This window comes from Camelus bactrianus, chromosome 32 (assembly GCF_048773025.1).
Source record: "Camelus bactrianus isolate YW-2024 breed Bactrian camel chromosome 32, ASM4877302v1, whole genome shotgun sequence".
Taxonomy (NCBI): domain Eukaryota; kingdom Metazoa; phylum Chordata; class Mammalia; order Artiodactyla; family Camelidae; genus Camelus; species Camelus bactrianus.
The window spans coordinates 18,877,769-18,901,045 of record NC_133570.1 but is presented as its reverse complement, the minus strand read 5'-3'; the positions used below and the strand labels follow the sequence as shown (position 1 = coordinate 18,901,045).

The 23,277-nt window shown below is 41.1% G+C and overlaps 1 protein-coding gene across 4 annotated transcripts in view; it reads left to right on the top strand.

Annotated features, from left to right (window-relative positions):
- Positions 1 to 23,277, top strand: part of CHEK2 (checkpoint kinase 2) — a 37,286-nt gene that overhangs the window by 11,184 nt on the left and 2,825 nt on the right. For all 4 annotated transcript variants that reach the window (XM_010951277.3, XM_074356654.1, XM_074356653.1 and 1 more), the window contains 10 exons: positions 2,537 to 2,627; positions 6,987 to 7,095; positions 9,119 to 9,172; positions 13,391 to 13,452; positions 15,078 to 15,177; positions 16,576 to 16,662; positions 17,418 to 17,581; positions 17,805 to 17,920; positions 18,947 to 19,032; positions 23,109 to 23,189. In XM_010951277.3, the coding sequence (XP_010949579.2) occupies positions 2,537 to 2,627; positions 6,987 to 7,095; positions 9,119 to 9,172; positions 13,391 to 13,452; positions 15,078 to 15,177; positions 16,576 to 16,662; positions 17,418 to 17,581; positions 17,805 to 17,920; positions 18,947 to 19,032; positions 23,109 to 23,189 (950 nt within the window). The remainder of the gene's footprint in view (positions 1 to 2,536; positions 2,628 to 6,986; positions 7,096 to 9,118; positions 9,173 to 13,390; positions 13,453 to 15,077; positions 15,178 to 16,575; positions 16,663 to 17,417; positions 17,582 to 17,804; positions 17,921 to 18,946; positions 19,033 to 23,108; positions 23,190 to 23,277) is intronic.

The window sequence follows — 23,277 nt, the reverse complement described above, 5'->3', positions numbered from 1 at the left end:
GGATTTATTTAGTTTTATTTAAAGCCATAGGCTGTCAATTGAATTATTGTCTGAGTTATTTATACTGTTTTACCCCATCAGTCTTAGATATCTGTGAGTTATCATTTTAGGCCATTAGTTCATTTGCCTCCCCTCTTCTTCCCTCCCTTCCTCATTCTTCCCTTTCTTCAATCCTTTTTTTTTTTTTTTTTTTTAAGGGTTTTTTTTTGGCAGGGGGAAGGGGAGGTAAAGGTAATTCGGTTATTTATTTATTTTGATGGAGGTACTGGGGATAGACCCCATGACCTTGTGCATGCTAAGCACGTGCTCTACCACTGAGCTATACCCTCCCCTCTTTGTTCCTTTCAGTCATTAATTTCTGCATATATTTATTGAGCTATTACATATAGCCCAGCATTAGGCTGTGGATTTTTCTGTAATTTCAGTTTAGACTTTCACCTTTTTAAATAAGACATAATGATCCCCTGCAAGTGGAGATGTTTATCATCATCATCAGATAGTGTTTTATAAGCATCCATTCCTAAAACGTTGTGAATGTCACACCTAAAAGGAACAATTGTCTTTCAGTGTGAATACAAACAAACAAACAAACTACAGAGTTCAACAAAGCTCTTGGTGATTTTCAAACCTTGGGCAAGAGAAATACTCTTGTTTTTTTAATTAAAAAACAAAATAAAACAAAACCCACAGAACTTCCCAAAACTATCTCAGAGTTGATTGACTCGGAATGGTACGTATTTGTGTGGGTAACATCTTAAAACTATAGATCCTCATAGACACTGTCCCACAGATCCTGATCCAGTAGTTCCAGGGATTTAAAAAATCCTGCTCAGGTGATGCTCATGTAGCCTGTCCCTGGCATCTCGGAAGTGCGACTATTCTGGGCATCCTGAAGTGCATTTTATGATTGACTTAGTTTTCCCTGTTTTCTGACTATTTTATTTCCTGTCTGATAATTATAGTCAGGGCAGCTGCATAGGCTTTTACTGTTTGAGAGCACCTGGCCAGCACCTGGGTACTGAAATTTGGCCTGTCCTCTACCTGACAAGCAGTGTGCCATCTTTTTCTAACTGGTCTATCCAAGTGGCACCTTTTCTAATTTGAGCCAAAGTGTTATGTGGATTGGATTGAATCTGGCCATGATTGAAGCAGGTCCAGCTGGTACTCTGCAGACTGCATTCAGCCTATGACATTTTATTAGGCCTTTGCCGATGTTTGTGCTTTAACGTGAAAACCCAGATTTCTTTGAAAAGTTGGAATATCTGGCCACACTGAGCCTATAACCTCGTAAGTCGAGGATTTGCAGGTGCTGAGTATAGGCTGCCTTCTTAAGATGGGCGATGTGTTTCTCGTTCGAGTCCCTACTGTTTAACGTCTTCCTCTCCCCCCAGCCTTACCTGTGTGTGTGTGACCTTCCTGGCTTGTGGAGGTACCTGAGTTGGCAGACCGTGAAGTAGACATTGGCATTTGGGAAAGTACATCTCCATAGCCCCTCAAATTCTCAGATTCTCGGGTGCCACTGGAACATCCAGGTTCATAAATATCCACAAGGAAAGAGGAATGGTTGTATCCTAGGTGGCCAGCAGGTCTCATTTAGACCATTGTCTGCCTCACGTGGACCAGCCTGGATTGAAGCGTGCTGAGGTGGTAAAGATTTGTGCCAGAGACTGGATCTCTATCTAGGTTACTTCAGGGAGGTCAAGACCCGTCACCTGAACTCTGAGAAACTCAAGGGTCTTAACAGATTTTACTCTTTCAAGAATATTATAGGCAGTTGCAAATTTACCACTGATGACTTTGTAAAATTGGAATGTTTGATAACTGATTGGCCCAATGGGTAGTTATATTATGAAATGAGTAGGTTTTTTGTTTTTGTTTTTTTTTTTTTGGTTTTCTTCTGAGATACAGGCTGACCAGTGAAGAAATAAAGTGCTTTTTTTGGGGAAAAGATTATTTATTTAATTTTACAAGTAAGTTCAAGATGGTCTGCACTATAAAACACCAGATATGTAAAGGTAGAAATGGCTGAGAGAAGATAATACTGGTATGGTGACCTGTGGCCTGATTTTTATTAGGATATATACTTGCCTAGAACGTATTTTCTAGATTCTAACTAATTGCATTTTGTTTCTGGATCTGTGCTAATCTTCATGGATATTTTATATTAGTGCGATTGGTCACTATTCTGAGGCCAAGCAATAAGAATAGCAGTGATGTATGAGGTTCCTGCATTATGGGGAGAACAATGCTGCTCTCACTCTCATTCCTTTTATTTTATTTTATTTATTTTTTATTAACGTATAGTCAGTTTACAATGTCGTGATCATTCATTTCAGAATGATACCTATCTACCATCATTTTCCAAGGGTTTCACAATATGGGTTAGCCTAGTTAAGTGATTTCTTTAGGGTGAGTTGTTAAATGGAATTAAAAACAATTGTCTTGTATTTTATATGCTTACTAATTTTTGGCACCATTTATCTTCTCTTTATCAGATGAATTAATGAGACCTATTTCTGCCATTTTTCCCCCCTAGTTTTTGTATTTTTTGATCTGACTGTAGATGATCAGTCAGTTTACCCTAAGGAATTAAGAGATGAATACATCATGTCAAAAACTCTTGGAAGGTAATTCTTTTTTTCTTATGGAAATTGCACTTAATTTCTTTCTAAACATTTGTCATTGATTAGTTTTTTGTTCTGGTTTTGTAGCATTCATTATGTTTTCATAGCATTTATAGGGTACCTATTTGTGATCGGTATATTACTGATTTATTTGAAAATGATCAATTGATACGAATAGTTTTTCCTTGTAAATTTTATCAGTGACAACTTTTTAAAAGCAGTTTTATTAAGATATAATTTAAGTACCACACATTCACCCCTTTGAAAGTGTAGTTTAGGGGTTTTTAATATATTCACAGAGCTGTGAAACCTTTACCACAATCAATTTTAGAGTATTTTCATTACCTTCCATAAAGAAACATTTATTCCATTTCTGCCCTTTTCAGAATTGTGACATCTTGGGAAGTGAGGTGAAGCTGACTGTTGAATAGGGCAAAGTTCTCAAAAATTTTTGGTCTCAGGCCATCTTACACTCTTAAAAATTACTGAAGACCCCAAAGAGCTTTTGTTTATGTGATTTAAGTCTACTGATATTTACTGTACTAGAAATTAAAATGGAGACGTGATAATAATATTTATTAATTCATTAAAAGGTAAAGTCACTTATGCTAAGATGAGTAACATTTTTTAATGAAAAATAATTAGTTTACAAAAGATTGGTGAGAAGAGAGGGATTATTTCACATTTTTGCAAATGTCTTTGATACCTGGCTTGCTAGAAGAAGACCTGAGCCTGATACTTGCTTTTTCATTTGGTCTTTTGTGATACCACATGTCATGGGAAGACTCTGAAACCTCATGAGAGAAGGAGAAAGAAAAGAGCAGATAAAGGGAGTGTGTAGCTCAGTGGTAGAGCACGTGCTTAGCATGCATGAGATCCTGAGTTCAGTCCCCAGTACCTCCCCTGAATAAATAAATAAGGCTAATTACCCCCTAAAAGTAAATAAAATTGTTAAAAAAAGAAGAAGAAGAAGAAGAAAAGGACAAATAATGTCTTAGTATTATTTGCAAACTAGTATTGACTTTGTGAACACCTTGAAAGTCTTGGGATCCTTCAGGGGTTGCCTGATCATACTTTGAGAACCACTTCCTTTGGGAAGGTATTCAGGTTACCTTTACCCTGGTACACAGTGTCCTTCAGCCTCCCATCCCTCCCCCACCCCCAACAGCCCTTCTATTTATTGATATTTTTGGAAACACGGAAGTAGAAAATAAGAGAAGGTAATAATCACCCATATTCCTGCCATATAGAATCAGGCGCAGTATATGCTTGTGCCCACCTGTGGGAGATATTTTAGTTTACGGACATTAAATTCAGTCACTCGTGTTTCCATATCTACATTGGCTGCTTGGAAGCTCATAGCCAAATTTGTGCCCACCCTTAAGAAATGTATGGGACTCTTTTTTTTTTTAAGGGAGGATTCAATACAAATCCTTTACTTATAGCAAGGATCAGAAACGTACTTGAATGAGCCAGGTAACAAAAGACATTTACTGGCTCTTGTAACTGGGAAACACAGGGGTACAGCTGACTTCTGGCATGGCTGGACCAGGAGGCTGTTAGGGCTTTATTTCACTCTCTGAATTCTGATTATCTATTTGGCTTTATCTGCAGCTGGATCTAAGGGCTCCCACAGTGTTGGCAGGGCTTTTGCTCCATCCCTTAATTCAGCTACTCTTTGCTGCCCTCCCATAGGATTGCTTTTTTTGTGTGGCAGGAAAAATGGCTTCCAGGAGCCCCGTCTTCTCATTTTCTTTTTTCTAGAAACCACAGCATAGAGAACCATTTCACTCCCAACATCAGCATTTAATTTCGAAGACAACCCTGATTGGCTCAATCTTGTTTACATGTCCATGCCATGGTCCTAGGAATGGATGTTTACTATTCAGATACTCCGCCAGACTCAGGGAAGATTTCTGAGGTGACTAATTAGCAGAGGAGGAACTGGAAAAGTGTTTTGAGCAGTTTTTAAAAAATTATAGTTACATGAAATTTTATCTAATACCGTATACAAAAATTTAACTTAAGATTAAACAAAAAAACCCCCTAAATGTAAGAGGTAAAACAATGCAACTGTAAGAAGAAAACATAGACAACCCTTCATGATCTTGGAGTTGGCAATAGTTTCTTAAATATGTCACCAAAAGCATAAGCAACAACAACAACAACAAAAAAAAAAAAAGGAAAAGAAAAATTAGACTTCATCAAATTTAAAAACTTTTGTACATTAAAAGACTATCTAAAAAAAGCATGTTTAATTAGAAAGTCAAGCTAATCATATGCAGATGGAGGTAAAATTGTGGAAAAAAATTTTTTTAAATTAAACTTATATACAATGTGCTTTTAATAACTTAATTTTAGGTAATGAATTAAATGCAATTAAAATACCCCATACAGTAGTAATACTAATGGGATAGCTTAAAAAAATAAAATGAATGTATCTCTTAAAAAAAAAAGGCTCTCTGAAAAACAAAACAAAACAAAACAAAAACGACTATCTAGAGAGTGAAACAAAACCCATAAAATATTTGCAAATGATAAAATCTGGTAAGGGAGTAGTATCTAAAATAGATAAAGAACTCTTAAAACTCAATAACAAAAAGATAACCCAATTTAAAAATGGGCAAAGGATTTAAACAGACATTTCTCCAAAGAAGATAAATGACCAACAACCACAGGAGAAGATGCTCACCATCTTAGTCATTAGGAAAGCACATATCAAAGCACAATGAGATACCACTTCACACTGACAAGGAGGGCCGTAATAAAGAAACAGAAAATGACAAGTGATTGTGAGGATGCAGAGAAAATGGACCTCTTATACACTGCTGATGGGAATGTAAAATGGTGCAGCCACTGTGGGAAATAGTTTGACGTTTTCTGAAAAAGTTAAACAGAGAATTACCGTATGACCCAGCAATTCCCCTTGTAGGTGTATACCCTCCAAATTGAAAACAGATGTTCAGCAAAAACTTGTGCATGAACGTTCATTGCAGCTCTATTCACTAGTAGTGCAAAAGTGGAAACATCCTGTGTCCATCAACAAATGAATGGATAGACAAAATGTGATATATCCATAAAATAGGCTGTTTAGCTATAAAAAGGAATGAAATACTGATACATGCTACAACATGGATGAACCTTCAAAATGTGCTAAGTGAAAGACGTCAAGACACAAAAGGCTACATATTGTATGATTCCACTAATGGGAGATATTCAGAACAGGCCAGTCTCCAGAGACAGTAAGCACATTAGAGGTTTCCCAGGGCTGGGGGCACGATAAAATGGAGAGTGAATACTTAATGGCTATGGGGTTTCCATTTAGGCTGATGGAAAACTGGAACTTGATAGAGGTGATGATTGCACAATATTGTGGATGTCCTCAATGCCACTGAATTGTACACTTTATTTTATTTTTGGGGGGGAAATAATTAGGTTTATTTATTTTTTAGAGGAGGTACTGGGGATTGAATCCAGGACCTCGTGCATGCTAAGCATGTGCTCTACCACTTTGAGCTATACCCTCCCCCGTGAATTGTACACTTTAAAATGACTACAATGGCAAATTTTAAGTTATGTGTATACATAGTATATAATAAACAAAGATATCTTGGCAACTGCCTCGCTTCACCCCAAAATCCATAATGGTTATAAAAGTCTGTTTCAGGCAGGTAATGAGTGATTGATGCTCATATAGCCTTACCTTAAGCTGACCCTAGCTTTGGAGAGTGGAGTACGTAGGATTAACTTTAACTATGTGCTGGGTAGCATTCTGGGTAGCAATCCTCCGTTAGAGCATCCAAATTAATTGCAAATCTTCAAGAACTTACTGCAAACAGGTTGATGGTGCACTTTCGGTTTTTTTAGGTACTGTGCTTTTTATTTACGGTGTAATTCATGGCATCAATTGCTTAGGTACTTCCACTGAAGATAGAGAATAAGAAAGGAAGAGAAATGTATCCATGAAAGTAACTCATTTGCAGACGCTGTTTACTGTTACTTGTTTCAGGCACTCATTTTTTAAAACTAGGGCTTGGTTGTGCTTGATGTTTCTCTGACCTCTCGGATAAGTCATTTCTCTCTTATTTGTTCTTAGTGTCTCTCTGAGAATCTCAGTCTGGAGTGACAGTAAGACTTAACTCTATCACTCAGTTCAAATTAAGTCTGTATCACTCAGCTCGAAGAGGGGAATTTAGAGCTGACTCAGCTTATGCCCTTGATGTTTTACCCTGGTGAGGTTTCTGAAAACAGTGGAAGGATGGAATATTGGACTGTCTTTAACTTGTAATAGTTGAGGCGTAGTGGGTCTCAGGATTAAAAAACATTCTAACAGCCAGTCCCTTTCTGTGTTTTTCCCTGTAGTGGTGCCTGTGGTGAGGTGAAGCTAGCTTTCGAGAGGAAGACATGTAAGAAAGTAGCCATAAAGATCATCAGCAAAAGGAAATTTGCTATCAGCTCTGAGAGAGAGGCTGTAAGTAACTGTGTTTGTGGCTGCTTGGCTGTTCTTCACACGTTTTAAAAAAAATTTAAAAATGTATTAATTTTGGGGTTTTTTTAGTGGGGGGCAGAGGTAATTAGGTTTTTAATTTATATTTTTAAATGGAGGTACTGGAGATTGAACCCAGGACCTTGTGCCTGCTAAGCATACACTCTACCACTGAGCTATACCCTCCCCCAACTTCACACTTCTTAACTTCCCCAGGTAATTTTAGAGTGGTGATTTTCAATGTCAGAAATTTATATTGAAGAACATTGAAAATTTCTAAGTATATACAGCTCTTATCACTTACAGATAATTTGGTTCCCAGAATATTTGGTTGTGTGTAATAACACACATAGCAAGAACTTTTTTTTTTTTCCCCTTCCAAGTTGTTACAAGAGTATTTTTACAATAAGTGAAAGGAAATTAGGGGGGGAAAAATCCAGCCATATCCCTGCCACTGTAACCCCACAGCTGTTTTCAGTTTTCCCTTTCCTTCTAGTCTTTGTTCATATGAATTCATGTTTCTAGATGGTTGAGATCGTATTGTGTATGCAGTTTTGCATTCTGCTTTTCCACGTAAGCATTAATGCATAAAGTTTTCCCTAATAGATCCTTCTTGATGATTGAGTCTCTGTTTCACCAACTTGATCATAATTTTTTTAGCCATTGTTTGATCATTTAGATAATTTAGGTCATTTAGAAAATGTCTGATTCTTTGCTCTTCCTGTTAATGTGGCAATGCATACTTTAGTGTTTATAGATATTTAAAAAATCTTAATTAAATTATTTTAACAGTCCCTTTATATAGTAGCCATTCATTTTATTACATTTTCTGTGGTATACACTTACTGCATTGGTGAAATGGCCAAATGTATTGGTCTTTCAACACATGAATGAACAAAGTAATGTAAAATGTGGCCTGTAATCATGTTTTCCTCTGTGGCCAGCTGTTTCTGGCTATTATACTTTAACATTCTTTAAAGATCAATTTTTTTTTTTCTCCCTAGACAATGCCATTCTCACGTAGCAAGAGGAATTTCCTTTCTGTGTTCACTTTGTTATAGATCTTTCCCCTGTGATTCTGGGTTTGTTTCCCATTTTAGGGGGAAGAAAATAACCTACCAGATTCTTAATGACTTGGAGCACACTTCTCCTTCTTAATTTCATCTTTCAAATCCTGTTGGAGTCTTTAGACTTCTCTGTTGTCAGAGCACACCCTGACTTGGTAATGAGTTTAACGGCTTACAGGAAGAGGCAGGCTTTTAAAATTAAACATCTGGGTTTCTTAGCCGAAGTCCATTTTACATAAATATGTAATTCTATATCCTCTTTGCTTGTGGAGGGTGTAGCCCATGAGGTTGAGTAACTCGAGTCATCCTTCTGGAATTGGAATGGAGAGCAACTTCACTGCCCTGAAGCTTCCTCTCGTTAGAGTCTCAGTAAATATTTCAGCTTGCACTTGAAATTGGAACCCATGTCTGCTCTATTATTAGAAATCTGACTTGACACTTACTTTAAACACTTTAATTGAATATCTTTTTGTCATGGTTTTTGTTTGTTGTATCATTTTTATGAATGCAAACAATTCCATAGCTGATGAGACAAGTAGAGCTTACCAGGTAAGTGTGAGAACAGTGGAAACATGCTTGTTTCTGGCTGTGGGAACTGAAACAAATGGCTTCTGCTCTCTGAGCCTCAGCTGCTCCACCTGTAAAATGGGAACAATTATAGAACCCAGTTCATCTGGGGATTATGAGGCTTACATGAGGTGACCCTTTTAAATAAAGAGCTTGGCAGAGAGCCTGGTCACTTATGGAATGCTTACTCTTTGCCAAGCATGTTGTGATTTTAAGTGATTTATGGAATTCTTCCACCTCTACGCCTTGATTTCGCTGTATGAATAGTGCTGATTTTGGAACTCGGGCAGCCTTTACTCAACTAAGTTGAACTGTAACTATTTTCTAAATATTGGCTATTATTATTATTAATAAACTAATGTTATTTATTAAAGGATCCAGCACTCAATGTTGAAACAGAAATAGAAATTTTGAAGAAACTAAATCATGTAAGTATTGCTGTAAAAAATGACTTATACTTAAATTTACTTATCTCAAAATATGGGAGCAATGCAAAGCACTTTGATGTAATAAATCTCGTATTAATCTGGGTTCCCTAATTGTATGTGTGTATGTGTGTGTGTACCTGTGTGTATGTGTGTGTATGCACGAATGCATGTGTTTAGCTGTCATTTAGCTGGGAAGAGCTTTACCCTGAAATTTTGAGAGGATAATACTGTATAAAATTTTCTGATTAAATAATTATGTGGTATTTCCACTGAATTAGTTCTGGACCAAAAGACATAGTAAATCTAAATATTATATCTTATAGGGACCTGATCAATTGATTATGTTTGGGGAGGTAGTGCTAATTTGGTAAATTTGATTTAATTATGCCTGATTTTTTAACACCTCTAAATACCTCTTGCTGATGCTAATTTCCAGTCATTTCAATTCGAGTATATCAAATAAATACATGGGTATCCAAGAAGTATGACAGCATCCAGGTAGATTAAGTGGTGTCTGTGGCCTCACTGAGTATAAATAGTTCCTGTCTTTTTGGTGCAGTGATGACCTTGTCTCAGTTGAAAGTCTCTAAAGATGTGAGAAGAGAAAGAGTAGTGGGACTGGTCTCATCTTCCTTTTTATTGTTCTTTCTGTTTCTCTGTTAATTCATGGGTCACCATGAAGTCATGAGCTACGTAGGACTGGAGTTCAACTTAAAATAAGACCTCTGGTCTGCTCTGCCAAGGATGATCTGCTTTGGTTCTTAACTTCCAAATGACAAAAGGTTTCTTCTCCCTTCTCCCACCTGCCGAGGTCCCCCTAAGAACAAAATCACATGGACGCAATAATTCAGTAGTCTCCTTTAGCTTTCCAGGTGGCTCTGAAAACCCACAAGAATCCCAGAGATCGACCTTCCTGCTTTGTTTTCTTCTAATTCCCTTGCAACTTCTCTCTCTTCCCTGAATGTGCCTCCTTTCCCCAACAGATATGGAATCTCTTGTTAAAGATAGGGGCCCTCTTATTTCCTGAGGTGGGGTTACTTCTTACACCCCCGCCTAAGATAAACACTAAGAATCCTCAGAGGATTTTCTCTGATGTCAGAAGATCCCCAAACATAACATGTATACAAATCGAATATGAAAGGAATTTTAGAAAGATCCTTGGAAGTATTTGTTGGCAATTTACAAGGGGACTTGGAAGGCCTTGGGAATTCCATATGAGCTCGTGAGTGCATTTTGATATTTGGGGACAATGAATAGCACCTAGTAAAGTCAGTTAGACCTCGGCCTTTGGAATCGGGCATTGGTTCAGTCAAGTGGGGGATATTCATTGTGCCAGCCTGTTTCCTAGGCCTGGGACAGGGAGCACAAATGGACGTGGCCATCCTTCCTCCTGTGTGACTTTAGTGACAGACAAACCTGGGTTCCCATCCCACTCTATCACCCCTTGGCTCTGAGCAGGTCATTTCACTTTTCAGAGCCTCTGTTCCCTCATCTGTATGATGGAGACAATAGGATACTTACCAGAGGTCCGTGGGAGCTTTGGAAGAGATGTGCTCCGAAAGCTCTCAGCACAGGGAACACACTCGGAATGGCGGTGATCGGTAATTCCCTCCCCTTTTCCCTGTAGATCTGAAGTGGAGGTTTCTGGTTTGGTGACGTCTTATTTCTGGGAGACACTTTCAGCTGTGACAGCTCCAGCCTATATGGCCTTGGAGATAGTGGGGACTGGAGACAGATGTGTTGGCTCCAACTAGTGGATCCTCTTTGTGCTGTCAGCTCCCAGCCCTACCCGTTTTTGGACGGGCACTGGCACTGCCTGATGAAACCAAGTGGACCAAGCAGTTTCCATTTCTTCTTCTAATCTCCTGTTCCTATTCCATGTATCTGTCTTTTCTTCTTCTCCTTTTTTTTTTTTTAAATTTTTTTAAAATTGAAGTACAGTTACAGTGTGTCAATTTCTGGTGTACAGCACAATGTCCCAGTCATGCATATACATACATATATATTCGTTTTCATATTCTTTTCCTTTTATTTTGTCAAGATATCGCATGTATACATCCAGAGTTGGAGAGTGCTAAATGGTTTTTAAATAGCAGCTCTACCTCCTTCCTTCCTAATCTCTCTCTTTGCAAACATTTAAAAACTCTTTTAGCTTTCTTTAAAAGAATTTACCTCCATATTTCTACATAATATACATAAACTGCAGTCTCTTGGTTTATTCATAATATCTTGCTGCCTTCCTGTGATATTATATGAGAATTTTAGCTCTTCTTTCTTTCCCATTCCTCTTAATATAATACTGCAATTCATACTCAGTGTTTTCATTATTGTGAAATGAAAATGGTTATGCAGAGCCAAGTATAGTATGATCATAGGTAAGGAGAGGTGGAAATGGTTTGCCCTTAGTCTGACCCCCTTGGCTGTATATACTATGACCAAAATGCGGCTGGTGCAGAGCCTACCCTCAGTGGGTGGTGTGTGTGTTATTGATGTTGATGGTATGAATCTGGGCAGCATACGAGTGTCTCCTGTGTGCCAGCTACTATGCTGAGTGTTGGTCCTAGAAAGATAAGTAAGACTTGACTCAGCCCATGCAGTACCTGGTGAAAGGAGATCATGGTGGGTGTCAGTTTCCTTTCTCTACCCGACCTGGGTTGTGGGGCAGCACAGATTAGAACCGCTGCAGGAAGTGTGGACCTAAATTCCAAGGGGGACATTTGAGCTGAGGCTTGATATCTGAGGCCAAGTATGCCCAGAAGACTGGATCACCAGGCCTGGGGTGGGTAGTGTGAGCAAAGATGTGACACTGGGAGAGTCTGGGGCAGGCGAGGAGTTTTGCAGTCTGGAGAGGAAGATGTATGGGACCAGCAGCAGGAGATGAGGCTGGGTTGGTGGGTTGGGGCAGGAAGAGTCTAGGTCTCGAAGGGCTTGCTAATCCTTCCTGAGAAGTTGGGTTTTAGTCTCTAGGCAGCAAGGAGCTAAAGGATTTCTTTGTTCTTGCCGTCCTTCTTTCCCTCCTCAATTGCTCTCCTCCCTTCCTTCCTTTAAATAACTTACAATTATATAAATTTGACACATGTAAAGTAATACATGTAGATTACAAGGCACACCAATACAATTAACACCTTTGAATTTGCCATCATTTTAAGAATGAAAACTTGATCGTACAATTGAATCTGCTTCATATTCTTTGAAGTCTTTTAAGCCTTGCCTTTTCCACTGGGCATTATGTTTCTGAGATCTGCTGTGCTGGGGGATACAGTGGGGCATTCATTCACTGTTGTCTAATAGCTCATCAGGGGAAGGTACCATGTGGAGGATTTTAATCAGGATGATGAAAATTGATGAAATCTGCTTTGTAGGAAGATCACTCTGGCAAGTTTTGCTATTCTTTTTCATCTGAAATCTAAAAATTTTGTATCTCTCTTCCCTTTAATTCTGACATAACCATATCCTTTTCTCTTCTGGGTGGGTATAGTCCCACCACATCTCACCACATCTTTTGTGTACCCAGACCACTAGCTTTACTGCCTGTTGTTGGTACTATAAAAACAACAGGTGTGTTTTCCAAGTATAAAATCATACTATTAAATATGTTTGGAACTGTACAATGCTGTTCTCCCTTTCTTCAGCAAATGCACCCAGCATTGATCACACACTACCAGCCACAGGTGTGTGTGTCTGCCACAGATGGGCTTATGAAACTGGAATTTCCCTCTTCCCTGGAAAAATGGAGGCTCTTTTTTCAAAATCATGGGGTCCCCATTCCTCTGTGGTGCCAGTTGCCTGGAGCTGAATAGCCCTGCTGTCTGGCAGCATGGCTGGGCTCCCCACCTGGCCCACTTCCTTTCCTCCTGCCACTTGTCAGGCTCCCCAGGTTCCTTAGGTAACCTTGAGTACCTGTGCCCTGGGGCAGCAAGGAGGAAGGCTGGGAAGAGACTGGCCTTCCTTCCTTGGTGCCAGCCTTGTATGCAAAACATAAACCGCTCCCTTGCCAGCCTGGTGGGGTGGAGAGTTTCTTGTATGTTCTCATTAAGGAACCAGCTGAGTTGTGTTCTGTCTCCTCCCCTGCATGAACTTCAGGGTGTCCTGAGACAGGGGTCGAAATGCTTGGTCCTGGCTGCCCTGACCCTCTGGGTAGTTGTCCCGAGTTCTGCTTTTGTGGTTTTCCTCTTGGGGAGCGTCTCACTACTTTTCCTCTTTTTTCCCCCTTTTCAGCCTTGTATCATCAAGATTAAAGACTTTTTTGATGCTGAAGATTATTACATTGTTTTGGAATTGTAAGTAGTAAACGGTTTGTTGATGTGTTCCCATTTAAATGCTTATAAGCCACCAAAGAATCTCGTGCTGGCTTGCGTTTCTCATCCTGGGGACCCTCAACTCATGTATGTGGTGGGGGCCCACAAAGTGTGTGTGGAGGGTTCATATCAATTCTAAAATCCCCCAGCGTTTCCAAAGGCAGGTGATTCAGAGGTTCCAGGTCCTGGATCTGAGGCCTTGGGTTTGACTCCTACTCTGCTGGTGACTGACTGCCCATGGATTAGTTCAGTTCACCTCTCTGAGCCTCATATTTCTAGTATTAAATAGGGGAGATAATAATACCCCCATGCACAGAGTGATAAGGATTTTATGCTGTGAGGGGTGTAAAGCCCCCAGCAAAGCTCCTGGCAAACTAGGTGCTCAACCCCAGGTGCCTCTCATTACTCTGAAATAATCGGTCTGGGTAACCCTTGCTGCTCAGAATCACAGTACACATGCATGGTGACACCGGAGTATCTTTCGGGTGCTGGTTTACTTGCGGGTTTATTGGGTGTGTTTAAAAGAATTTCCTGTCTCATCCCTGAAAGAGGCCTGTCTTCTTGTCTGTTCCTGCATAAAGATGCAGTGTTTCTGGGAATGGCTGTCATGGAAGAGAGGCAAGGCTTTGGTCCTGAGGGGCAAACAGTAGGTATACTGGTGGACCATTAAGATTGTAAACAGCAGCCCCAGTCGTAGCACTAGGGGAGCCTCAACGATCCTTGTAGTGCTTAACAGAATATCTGTTGCTATTAAATAGGAGATTTGGATCTAGTTAAAACAGTTATCTGATTGGATCTAGTTAAAACAGTTAAATAATAGTAGGAATAATAATAATACTACAATATTATTATATCTGATTGGATCTAGTTAGAAGTTTAATAATAATACAATAACAGTAACTGATACCAATTAAGCACTTAATATGAGCCAAGTACTATTCAAAGTGCTTTACATGGATTGACTCATTTAACGTTCATAACAGTCATCCTGGGTACTTGCAAGTTACTGGTGAGTTACTGTTTTTAGCTCCACTTGACAGAAATGGGAACTGAATTGCAGAGGGATTGAATAATCTTGCCAAGCCCCTCCGCTGTGCCAGGTACTTTACCTACATCAATTATATCTTAAGTTTTACAACAGACATCAAGGTAGGTGGGATTTTATCCCCATTTTTTTGAAGAAGTAGAAACAAGCTCAGGGAGGTTGCATAGCTTGTCCAAAGTCCCACAGCTGGGAGCTGGTGGAGCTGGGGTTTAGACCCTGGTTATTGGAGTGTAGACTTCTGCTTTCTCCTCTCCATCAGTCTCAGAACCAGTGGGGTGCACAATAAAAATGCAGACTCCTGGGCCCAGCCTCCGATCTACTGAGTCAGATATTTAAAAGCTCCTGAAGTGTCTCCAGTGCCCACCCCACTCTCCCTCCCTGGTTACTGGCAGGGATGTCTTATTGTGGACAGGCTTATTACCTCATTGCCTTTACAAATGAGAGTCAAGAGTGAATAAACACTTTGCTTGTCTTAATGAGTTTGTTTTGTTTGTGTTACTATCTTCCATCCAAGTGAGTTTCCCTCCAGGAATGAACCCCCTGCTTTGGCTTTGTGTTTCAGGATGGAAGGAGGAGAGCTGTTTGACAGGGTGGTGGGAAATAAACGCCTGAAAGAAGCTACGTGCAAACTCTATTTTTACCAGATGCTCCTGGCTGTCCAGGTAAGAGATGCCCTCGGTTCTTTGGACAACCTACTTTCTTTCAGGTGAATTATTCTCCCAAGTCAAACAGAAAACCAGGGACCAGGGATAAAAACCCCAGAGAGCAGAGTCTGTGTATGGGTTGTTCTGTTTTTGGCAAAAACATCCCACCTCTTTGACTCAGATGAGAAAGCTCTTGCTGTGAAACTTAGGAGAGTTAAAAAAAAAAATTGGAAGTTAAAGAAATAAACACACATGGTCCACATGGCCTCTCTTTAGCTTGGAGGTATTTCTGGAGGGGCATTGATTTCTACTTCTACCTGATCCTTGCAGAAATCCACCTTATCTCTCAGGGCGGGAGCGGGGCAGGTATGAGGGTAAGATTGGCAGGTTCCCCGGGGCCCAGTGTTTAGTGTTTCCTTCACCTGCACCATCCTGTTAATTGCATGTGTGCTGCCTTCTCTTCAATATTTGGGGCAAGTGTCATCTGCTTAGGAGAACATCACCCTTTCTCAACCCATCTTTGGCTGTGGTGATTCCCTGCCCAGGTTTCTTCCCTTGAAAACCTACTCTGTGCAAGAAATGCAGTGATTGGGAACAGCTCTTGCAGGGAGTGAGGATTGAGGAAGATTTTCCTGGGGCTGTTCTACTGGTGCCCACCCTGGGGGCTTCACCAGGTTCCTTTCCTAGAGGAAGTGTTTTGGAGGGTTTTTGCTTTAGGCCAGAGGGACATCCAGGGAAAGCTGAAGCCCATAAACACCTAAAGAGGACTTTACTCTCTTAATGGTTTATTCCTGCTTGTATTACACCAAGAATATTAACATGAGTTGAGTGCAGATCAGTGGAGTGGCAAATTTTTTTTCCTAGAGAAATATGACTTACTATACAGAAATGAACACATAAACATCAATGTTCTATTTTAGCTGTTGAGTTTTCAAAGACTAATCTGTGCATCAAGGATTATGTTAACTCCAGGTGTTCAAATAGATAAGTTACATATATGTACTTTACGGAGTCCTTTTAAAAAGTATTCTCAGGATTAAATAACCAAATATACTACTTTGGTGGAAGTTTTATAGGTTGCTTTAATATGGTCTCAAAATATTTTACATCTGCCACTTACATTTTTTGTTATTAAAATTTATACCTTTTATTTCTGTGAATGTAAAGGGATATTTATTATCTTGAAGAGTGACATTAATTGTCATAAATTGCTTTTTTCACTTTTCTACTTTTCAAAGATTTTCTTGAAAACAAATTTATAAATACTAATCCATTTACCCAGTAGTTTCCTCTGATTTGGGAAATAGGGTTGTGAGTCATACGGCTGATACTTTCATCTGGCTGTGAGATGTGTGTATGTCTCCACTCACATACCTACTCCATAAATCTAAGGGCCGCGCCTCCATTTCTATGTAGTACCTTCACGAAAATGGCATTATTCATCGGGACCTAAAGCCAGAGAATGTTCTACTCTCGTCTCAGAAAGAGGACTGTCTTATAAAGGTAAGAAATATACATTCTGTATCTGGCCACTCTAGTAGATTTCTGTTCAGAAACTTTTAAAATTCACCAGGTAAAAAGTGAGAGCATAGAAAGGTAGAGAATTTGACCTTTCCACTCTTACCAGTTCTTTAACAATCTGGTGGTATTGCTCCAAACCAGATACTAATGAGCATTTATTGAGCTCCACTGAGTACAATCCACTTTGCTCTTCAGAAGCAGGAAGGAGAGGTCTACATGGGAGAAACTTCTCAGTCTTCCTCTAAGACAGTACTTTCCAAGCCTGGTTTCATTTTAGGATCCACTGTTGATTTTAAAAAAGCAAAAACAAAACCAAATGACACCAAGGCTACACCTCAGAGTCTCTGAAGGTGGCACCCAGGTGTGAGTGTTTTTTCAGGTATTCCAGTGTGACTCAAAGAAATTGGGATCTAAGAAGAACCAGGAATAACTAATTGGAATTCTAAAGTGTCTGATAAAGGTTATAAGCCTTTTGTAAGGTTACAGAGAACACATGTAAGTTGGGAGAAAACCTGGACCTTGAAGTTCCTTGGCTCAGGAATTTTCATTTAAAAATTAAATAACTTGCAGAGTTTAGAATTTCTTTACAAAAACATGAATTTGTAGATTCCAGATTGACAGGAGCTTGTGAACCATAGGTTAGGAACTGTTTCAACCTGCATGTCTTTTGGGACTGGTACACTATGTTACTCTTTATGACATCATTAAAAATGATTTCCTTTTGTTCTTAATTTTAGATTACTGATTTTGGGCAGTCTAAGATTTTGGGGGAGACCTCTCTCATGAGAACCTTATGTGGTACCCCCACCTACCTGGCCCCTGAGGTTCTTAATTCCTTTGGGACTGCTGGATATAACCGTGCTGTGGACTGCTGGAGTTTAGGAGTTATTCTTTTCATTTGGTAAGAAAAAGTTTTCATTGTTTCAGATTCTGGTTGCAAGTAATTAGGTGAAATCAGAAACATGTCCAGGTGGAGAGTTTGTGTTTAATTTAGGTCACTTTTTTGACCATTGATTTAAAGCAACAGCTAATTTTTCATTATGCTGAAAAATAAATCTGTATATCCGAACATCACTGAGAATTCCACTTAATTTCTTTTCCTTTCTTTGTCTACCAACATTAAGCCTTAGTGGGTATCCACCTTTCTCTGAACATAAGACTCAAGTGTCACTGAAGGATCAGATCACCAGTGGAAAATACAACTTCATTCCTGAAGTCTGGGCGGAGGTTTCAGAGAAGGGTATGGATACAAAAGGGTTAAGAATTTGTGGTTTGCTAAACTGTGTGTGTGCCATGGTGGGAGTTTCTTTTCAAATCTCTGATATTTTCTCCTGCCAATTCTGTTCTTATTTTCTGTTGTTAGTTTGCACCATTTGAGAGGCAAAGGAAGTTATTAGGAATGTGGGCTGATGGGCTGATGTACGTAGGCTTTTGTCCTGGGTCTCCTCCTTATAGTTCTGTGGCTTTAGGCAAGTTACTTAACCTCTCTGGGTCTCCATTTCCTTTATTTGTAAAAGAGGGTACAATAAACCCCTACCTTGAGGGCTTTTTGTGAGGGTTAAGTGTAACATACTCCTTGTATCTATATAAGTGTGCAAATAAGGACACCTTTTTAGTTACAAGGTCTCCTTGGGATAAATAAGCATCATCAGAGCTAAATGTAGTTACTTTGTGTTTTAGAATTAAAGAGGGTACCTTTGTAATCCTGAAAAGCAAAAGTAGAAAACTGAAACTAAATGTCAAACAGTGTAACATAGGTGATTGTGTTAAGTGTCAGAGTGTCTAAGAAATAATATTGTTGCAATATACAAGCCAGCCTCCACTTGTTGCTTTGTTTTTGCCAAGCCTGCAATTCCAAGGAGCCTCTCCCTGGCTGAGGAACTCTCACTATCACTCCGCAGGGCTGGGAGAGAGTTGGCCGAACATCCTGAGTGTTTTAGAACTAGGGGGAAGTTCAACTTTAATTAGTTTGAACTGTAGTCCAGCAACAAGAGCAGGAACAGAGAGCTAAGAGATTGTGATGCCCGAGCAAGGAGTGATGGGGAGCCTGGCGGCCACTCCTGGTGTTCTAGAGCACTTGGACAAATGAAGAGAGTGGTAGGGGGTGGGATTGGGGGGCCCTGCCTGTTGTGCCTGCTGCTTCACAATGACCTCAGCCTCTCCTCTTTCTGGATGTTGGCTTGTGGTTCTGGCACACTTTAATTTCGTTGATTTTAATGTCTTCATCCTTCTCACGGTGATTTGCCAAATTATCTCACTGCTTTAGCTCTAGACCTCGTCAAGAAGTTGTTGGTTGTGGATCCGAAGGTGCGTTTCACGACAGAAGAAGCTTTAAGACACCCGTGGCTTCAGGTGTGTGTGGGGCAGTGCCTGCCAGCCTAAGGTACCTCGGCGGCCCTGAGCTGTGCCTGAGAGATGGGGAAGAGGATGGAAACATAACATTTGCTTTGTAGGGTCTGTTTAATTAAATTAAAGATTGAGCTTTGGGTGTGTGTGTGTGGGTGTGAGTGTGGGTGTGTGTTTGTGTGCAACCTTTACAACCTGACTTAACATTCTTGGATGGACAAGCTCATTTTATGGCCTGTCTTGGTTCCACTTGGCTTTCTTGAGTCTGCAGTTCAGCCGTGTTCCTTTGAGACCTTGTTCTACCTCCAGACGTCCACCACCAGCTGTGTCCTTCTTGTCCCTCAAACTCCTACCCCAGACAGGCAGGATGGGCTGTGTTCCAGATATCTTCAACCTCAGATCAGGGAAGTGGGGGTAGAGGAGGAGAGCACCCCAAGTGATGGGGCATAAGGAGTCCTAATTCTTGTTCACTGTGAGTAACCTGCGCCTTTCAAGTCTGCATTGCTTCTGTGTCTCTGCTGGGGGCTGTGGCTGCCATTAGATTATGCGCTGACCTCATTCAAGCTGCCAGAGTTGGAAGTCCTTTGTGGCTTTGCTGGGCTAGTCTTCGGTTTTAGATTCACTGCAGCCTTGGGCAGGTTTTCTGATGGATGCCAGGTCTTCTATTAAGTGAGGTTCCTTTCAGCACAACATAATTCCCCTTTCCATTAACTTTGATTTTGTCTCTGTTTCCTGTGGGGATGGTGGACTTAACCAGGTATCTTGAGTTGGAGGCCCAAATGCTCTGGGAATTTCTAGTCCAGGAACAACTTGGGCCATCCAGTCTCAGCACTGTGCTTCTGGGACTCTGGGAAGACTGTCATTCTTTCTCTGTTCCAACCCTCCACACCTCACAGTTCTGCTCAGGTCAGCTCAGGTTGAGAACAATAAATCCTTAAAAGAAAAAAAAAAGGGTAGATATATGTGTTTGGGATGTTGCCCTGGAAACAGCAATCTCCCCAGAAAAGATCTGTCAGGTGATTTAGCACTTAATAGACCACACAGATTTGAAACTGCAGGACCCCGGAGAAAAGGAATTTGGAAACAAAGGGTGCCTTTGCATGTGGGGACTTAATTTTGATGAAAAAGAAAAACATGCCTCTTGGCTCTTTTCATGAGCCTTAATAGGCAAACTCTTGGGGGCCAGATATGGAGGTAGAGGAGCTGTGTTAGTCTTGAGAAAAACAGAGCTTGCTAGTTAGGGCCTGGGAATGGGATTTACATCTGCCCGAAATGTACAAACAAGCATAGCCTATTTTTCTTGTACTTTTTGTCTCAAAACTATTGTTAACAACCAAGGAAAAGGTGACTTTTAACCCTGCCATGGGGTCTCACCTGAGTACTCCTCTGCCCACATCTTATTTTTGCAGCAAAAGGTAGAGTGAACATTCAGTGAGGACAGGGATGCAGATGCCCACAGAAGTCATTGGCTAGTGGTAGTTTACATTTTATTTTGGGAAAATTCAGTGCTTTTGAAGAGACCAAATGGTTTTGTGAGCCTAGCACTGGCCTGAGTATTTGGAATGTGAGTTCTGATCTCTGTTTTGTCACTGACAGCATCCGATCTGGGGAGCAAACTTTATATCCATCTTTGGCCTCTTGTTCATTTCCTGAAATAGAGGATTCCTTCTGGCTTAACTTGGAGGTATATTACAGCGTAATACTTTTTAATAGATTGTAGACATCTCCAAGGAAGAGTATTTACAGATACACATTCTACCTGTGGTATGTAATGAGCTCTTTTTTTCATATTATTGCTTATTGATGACTTTAAAAAATCATTATTATTATTTTTTAATGGAGGTACTGGCGATTGAACCCAGGACCTCTTGCATGCTAAGCATGCACTCTACCCCTGCGCCACCCCCGCCACCCTACTGATGACTTGTGGTCATGACTGTTTGGCTGCATGGTTTCCTTTCTTCATGAGTTCATTCATTCTTTCAGAGGACAGTGAAGGAGCTCATGTGTCAAGCACTGTTAGGCACTGTGGATACATAGTCGGGGTGGAGGGGCCAACCCTGACAACAGAGCAGTGGGATACCTGAAGTAATAGGGGCAGGTGCAGAGTATGGGGGATCCCCGGGATGAGATGGAGCCACTTCCTTGGGGGGGGGGTGCCCAAAGGTTCACATGGTGTGAAGAGCATCCAAAGGCTGAGTGGCTTGGGGCCGACATGGCTGTATCACTTTGCTAAGGCTGCTATAACAGTTTATCACAGACTGGGTGGCTCAAACAACAGAAATTTATTTTCTCGCAGTTCTAGGGGCTGGAAGTCCAGTTTCAAGGTGCAGGCATGTTTGGTTTCCCCAGAGGTCTCTTTCCTTGCGTTGCTGGTGGCTGCCTTCTTTCTGGGTCCTCACTTGGTTTTTTCTCTGTATGCTCACATCCCTGGTGTCTTTTTCTCTTTTTATGAGGACACTGGCCATAATGGATTAGGCCCTATCCTAACAACCTCATTTTAACTTAATTACCTCTTTAAAAAGGCCCTGTCTCCAAATACTGGGGTTTGGGCTGCAACATACAAATGCGGGCGGGGGGAGGTCCACAATTCAGACATAACTCACGCAGTTCAGTCATAACAACCCCAATTCAGTTGCCATAACAACGGGGATAGCATTTTCAACATTGATGGAGACCCTTTGGTATGGAGGCCCCTGTTCTTATTACAATGCCTGGCATCTAAGGGTCTTCACGAAATATTTGATCACTAAATGAATGACGAAGGTGGGTGAGGTGGTTGGGCAGGAAGGCCTGGAGGGCATTCCTTGGGGAGGCTGTGAGCCAGTGGCATTGCCTGAGGAGTGAGATCCGAGGGGAGAAAGTGGAGTGGAATCCAGATGAACTTGGCGCTTCCATAATGAGTAGTGGGGAGCAACACTGAGTGATGCAGTAAATGGAATGAGGGAAGCAGGTGTTTCTAGCTACTAGATCTAGAACAGGTGAATTAATCCTTGAGCACTGTAATTTTTCTACATCTATGAAATTGCTGAATGTTGAAGGCCTTCACTCCTATGTCCTTTCACCCCATCCTCCGTGGGGTACTTGGCATAACTGGAGGAGTGGAGTGGGGGTTGGGTGGGAAAGTGCAAGGGGATTTGCTCTGGGTCTGTATTCTGCACATGCTACTTGGGAGTGGGTGTGCTGGCCGCAAAGCCCACAACTCTCATCATGGATGTTTCACCTTAATGAAGGTGGGAGAGGTTCACCAGATCACCTCTCGAGGCTCCCAGATGCAGAACTTTGAGCCCAGCAGAAGTGAACAGCCATGGAGGTGGGAGTTATCCTCATACACATCTGGACAGGAATTCTCTGTGTATCCTTCTCCCAACCCCCATTACCACCTCCCGCCCAAGAATCACCTGTAATGCTATGGCCTGTTCACTTGTCTTTTTTTTTTTTTTTTTTTTCCCCTTAATGGAGGCACTGGGGATTGAACCTAGGACCTCATGCATGCTGAGCATGCACTCTACCACTGAGCTATAACCCTACCCCTACCCCCCTTTTCTTACCTTTCTCATTAGCTCTGAGATATTGTGGTCCTTCTGGCAACTTGCACAGTGCTTGCTGGGTGAAATTTCCTAGGGTGCAGGGTTGCTTTGTTAGAGTGGCCCTAGTAGCTGGCCTCACTGTTGGCAGGGGAAGGGGAGACACCTGGAAAGGTCTGGGGGGCAGCATGGAGTCAGCCCCAGCCTCTGGCCCCCCTGATTGCCATCTCTTAGGATCTGGGTGGGATGCTGGTTCTGAAAGTCTTTGACTGCTAAGGTCTGTGGTTCTGTCTAACCCACTGAGAGCTGTTAGGCATATGGGTTTGGTTCAGCCATTGGTGACTGAGCGCGGACTGCTGATTAGACTGTTCTGGAAAGGTGGAGATTGGAAACACGTGGTCTTCGCCCTTCTGGAGCTTCAGTGAGGGCAGCTTATGTGTGGACAGACTGGACGTTTTAGCCCACTTCCCTGTTTCTGGGGGCATCCTATCCCTGCTTTTCAGGAGCTTTCTTTCCCTCAGACACAGCCTACTTACATTTTTCATTTCTTCACAGGATGAGGACATGAAGAGAAAATTTAAGAATTTGCTTTTTGAAGAAGATAAGTCAACAGCTCTGCCCCAGGTCCCAGCCCAGGTATCCTGCATGATGGTCATTAACCGTAGGCTAAGTTTAAAGAGCCAATGAGTGGAGGATGAGTTTGAATAATCTCTTTAGCAGCAAT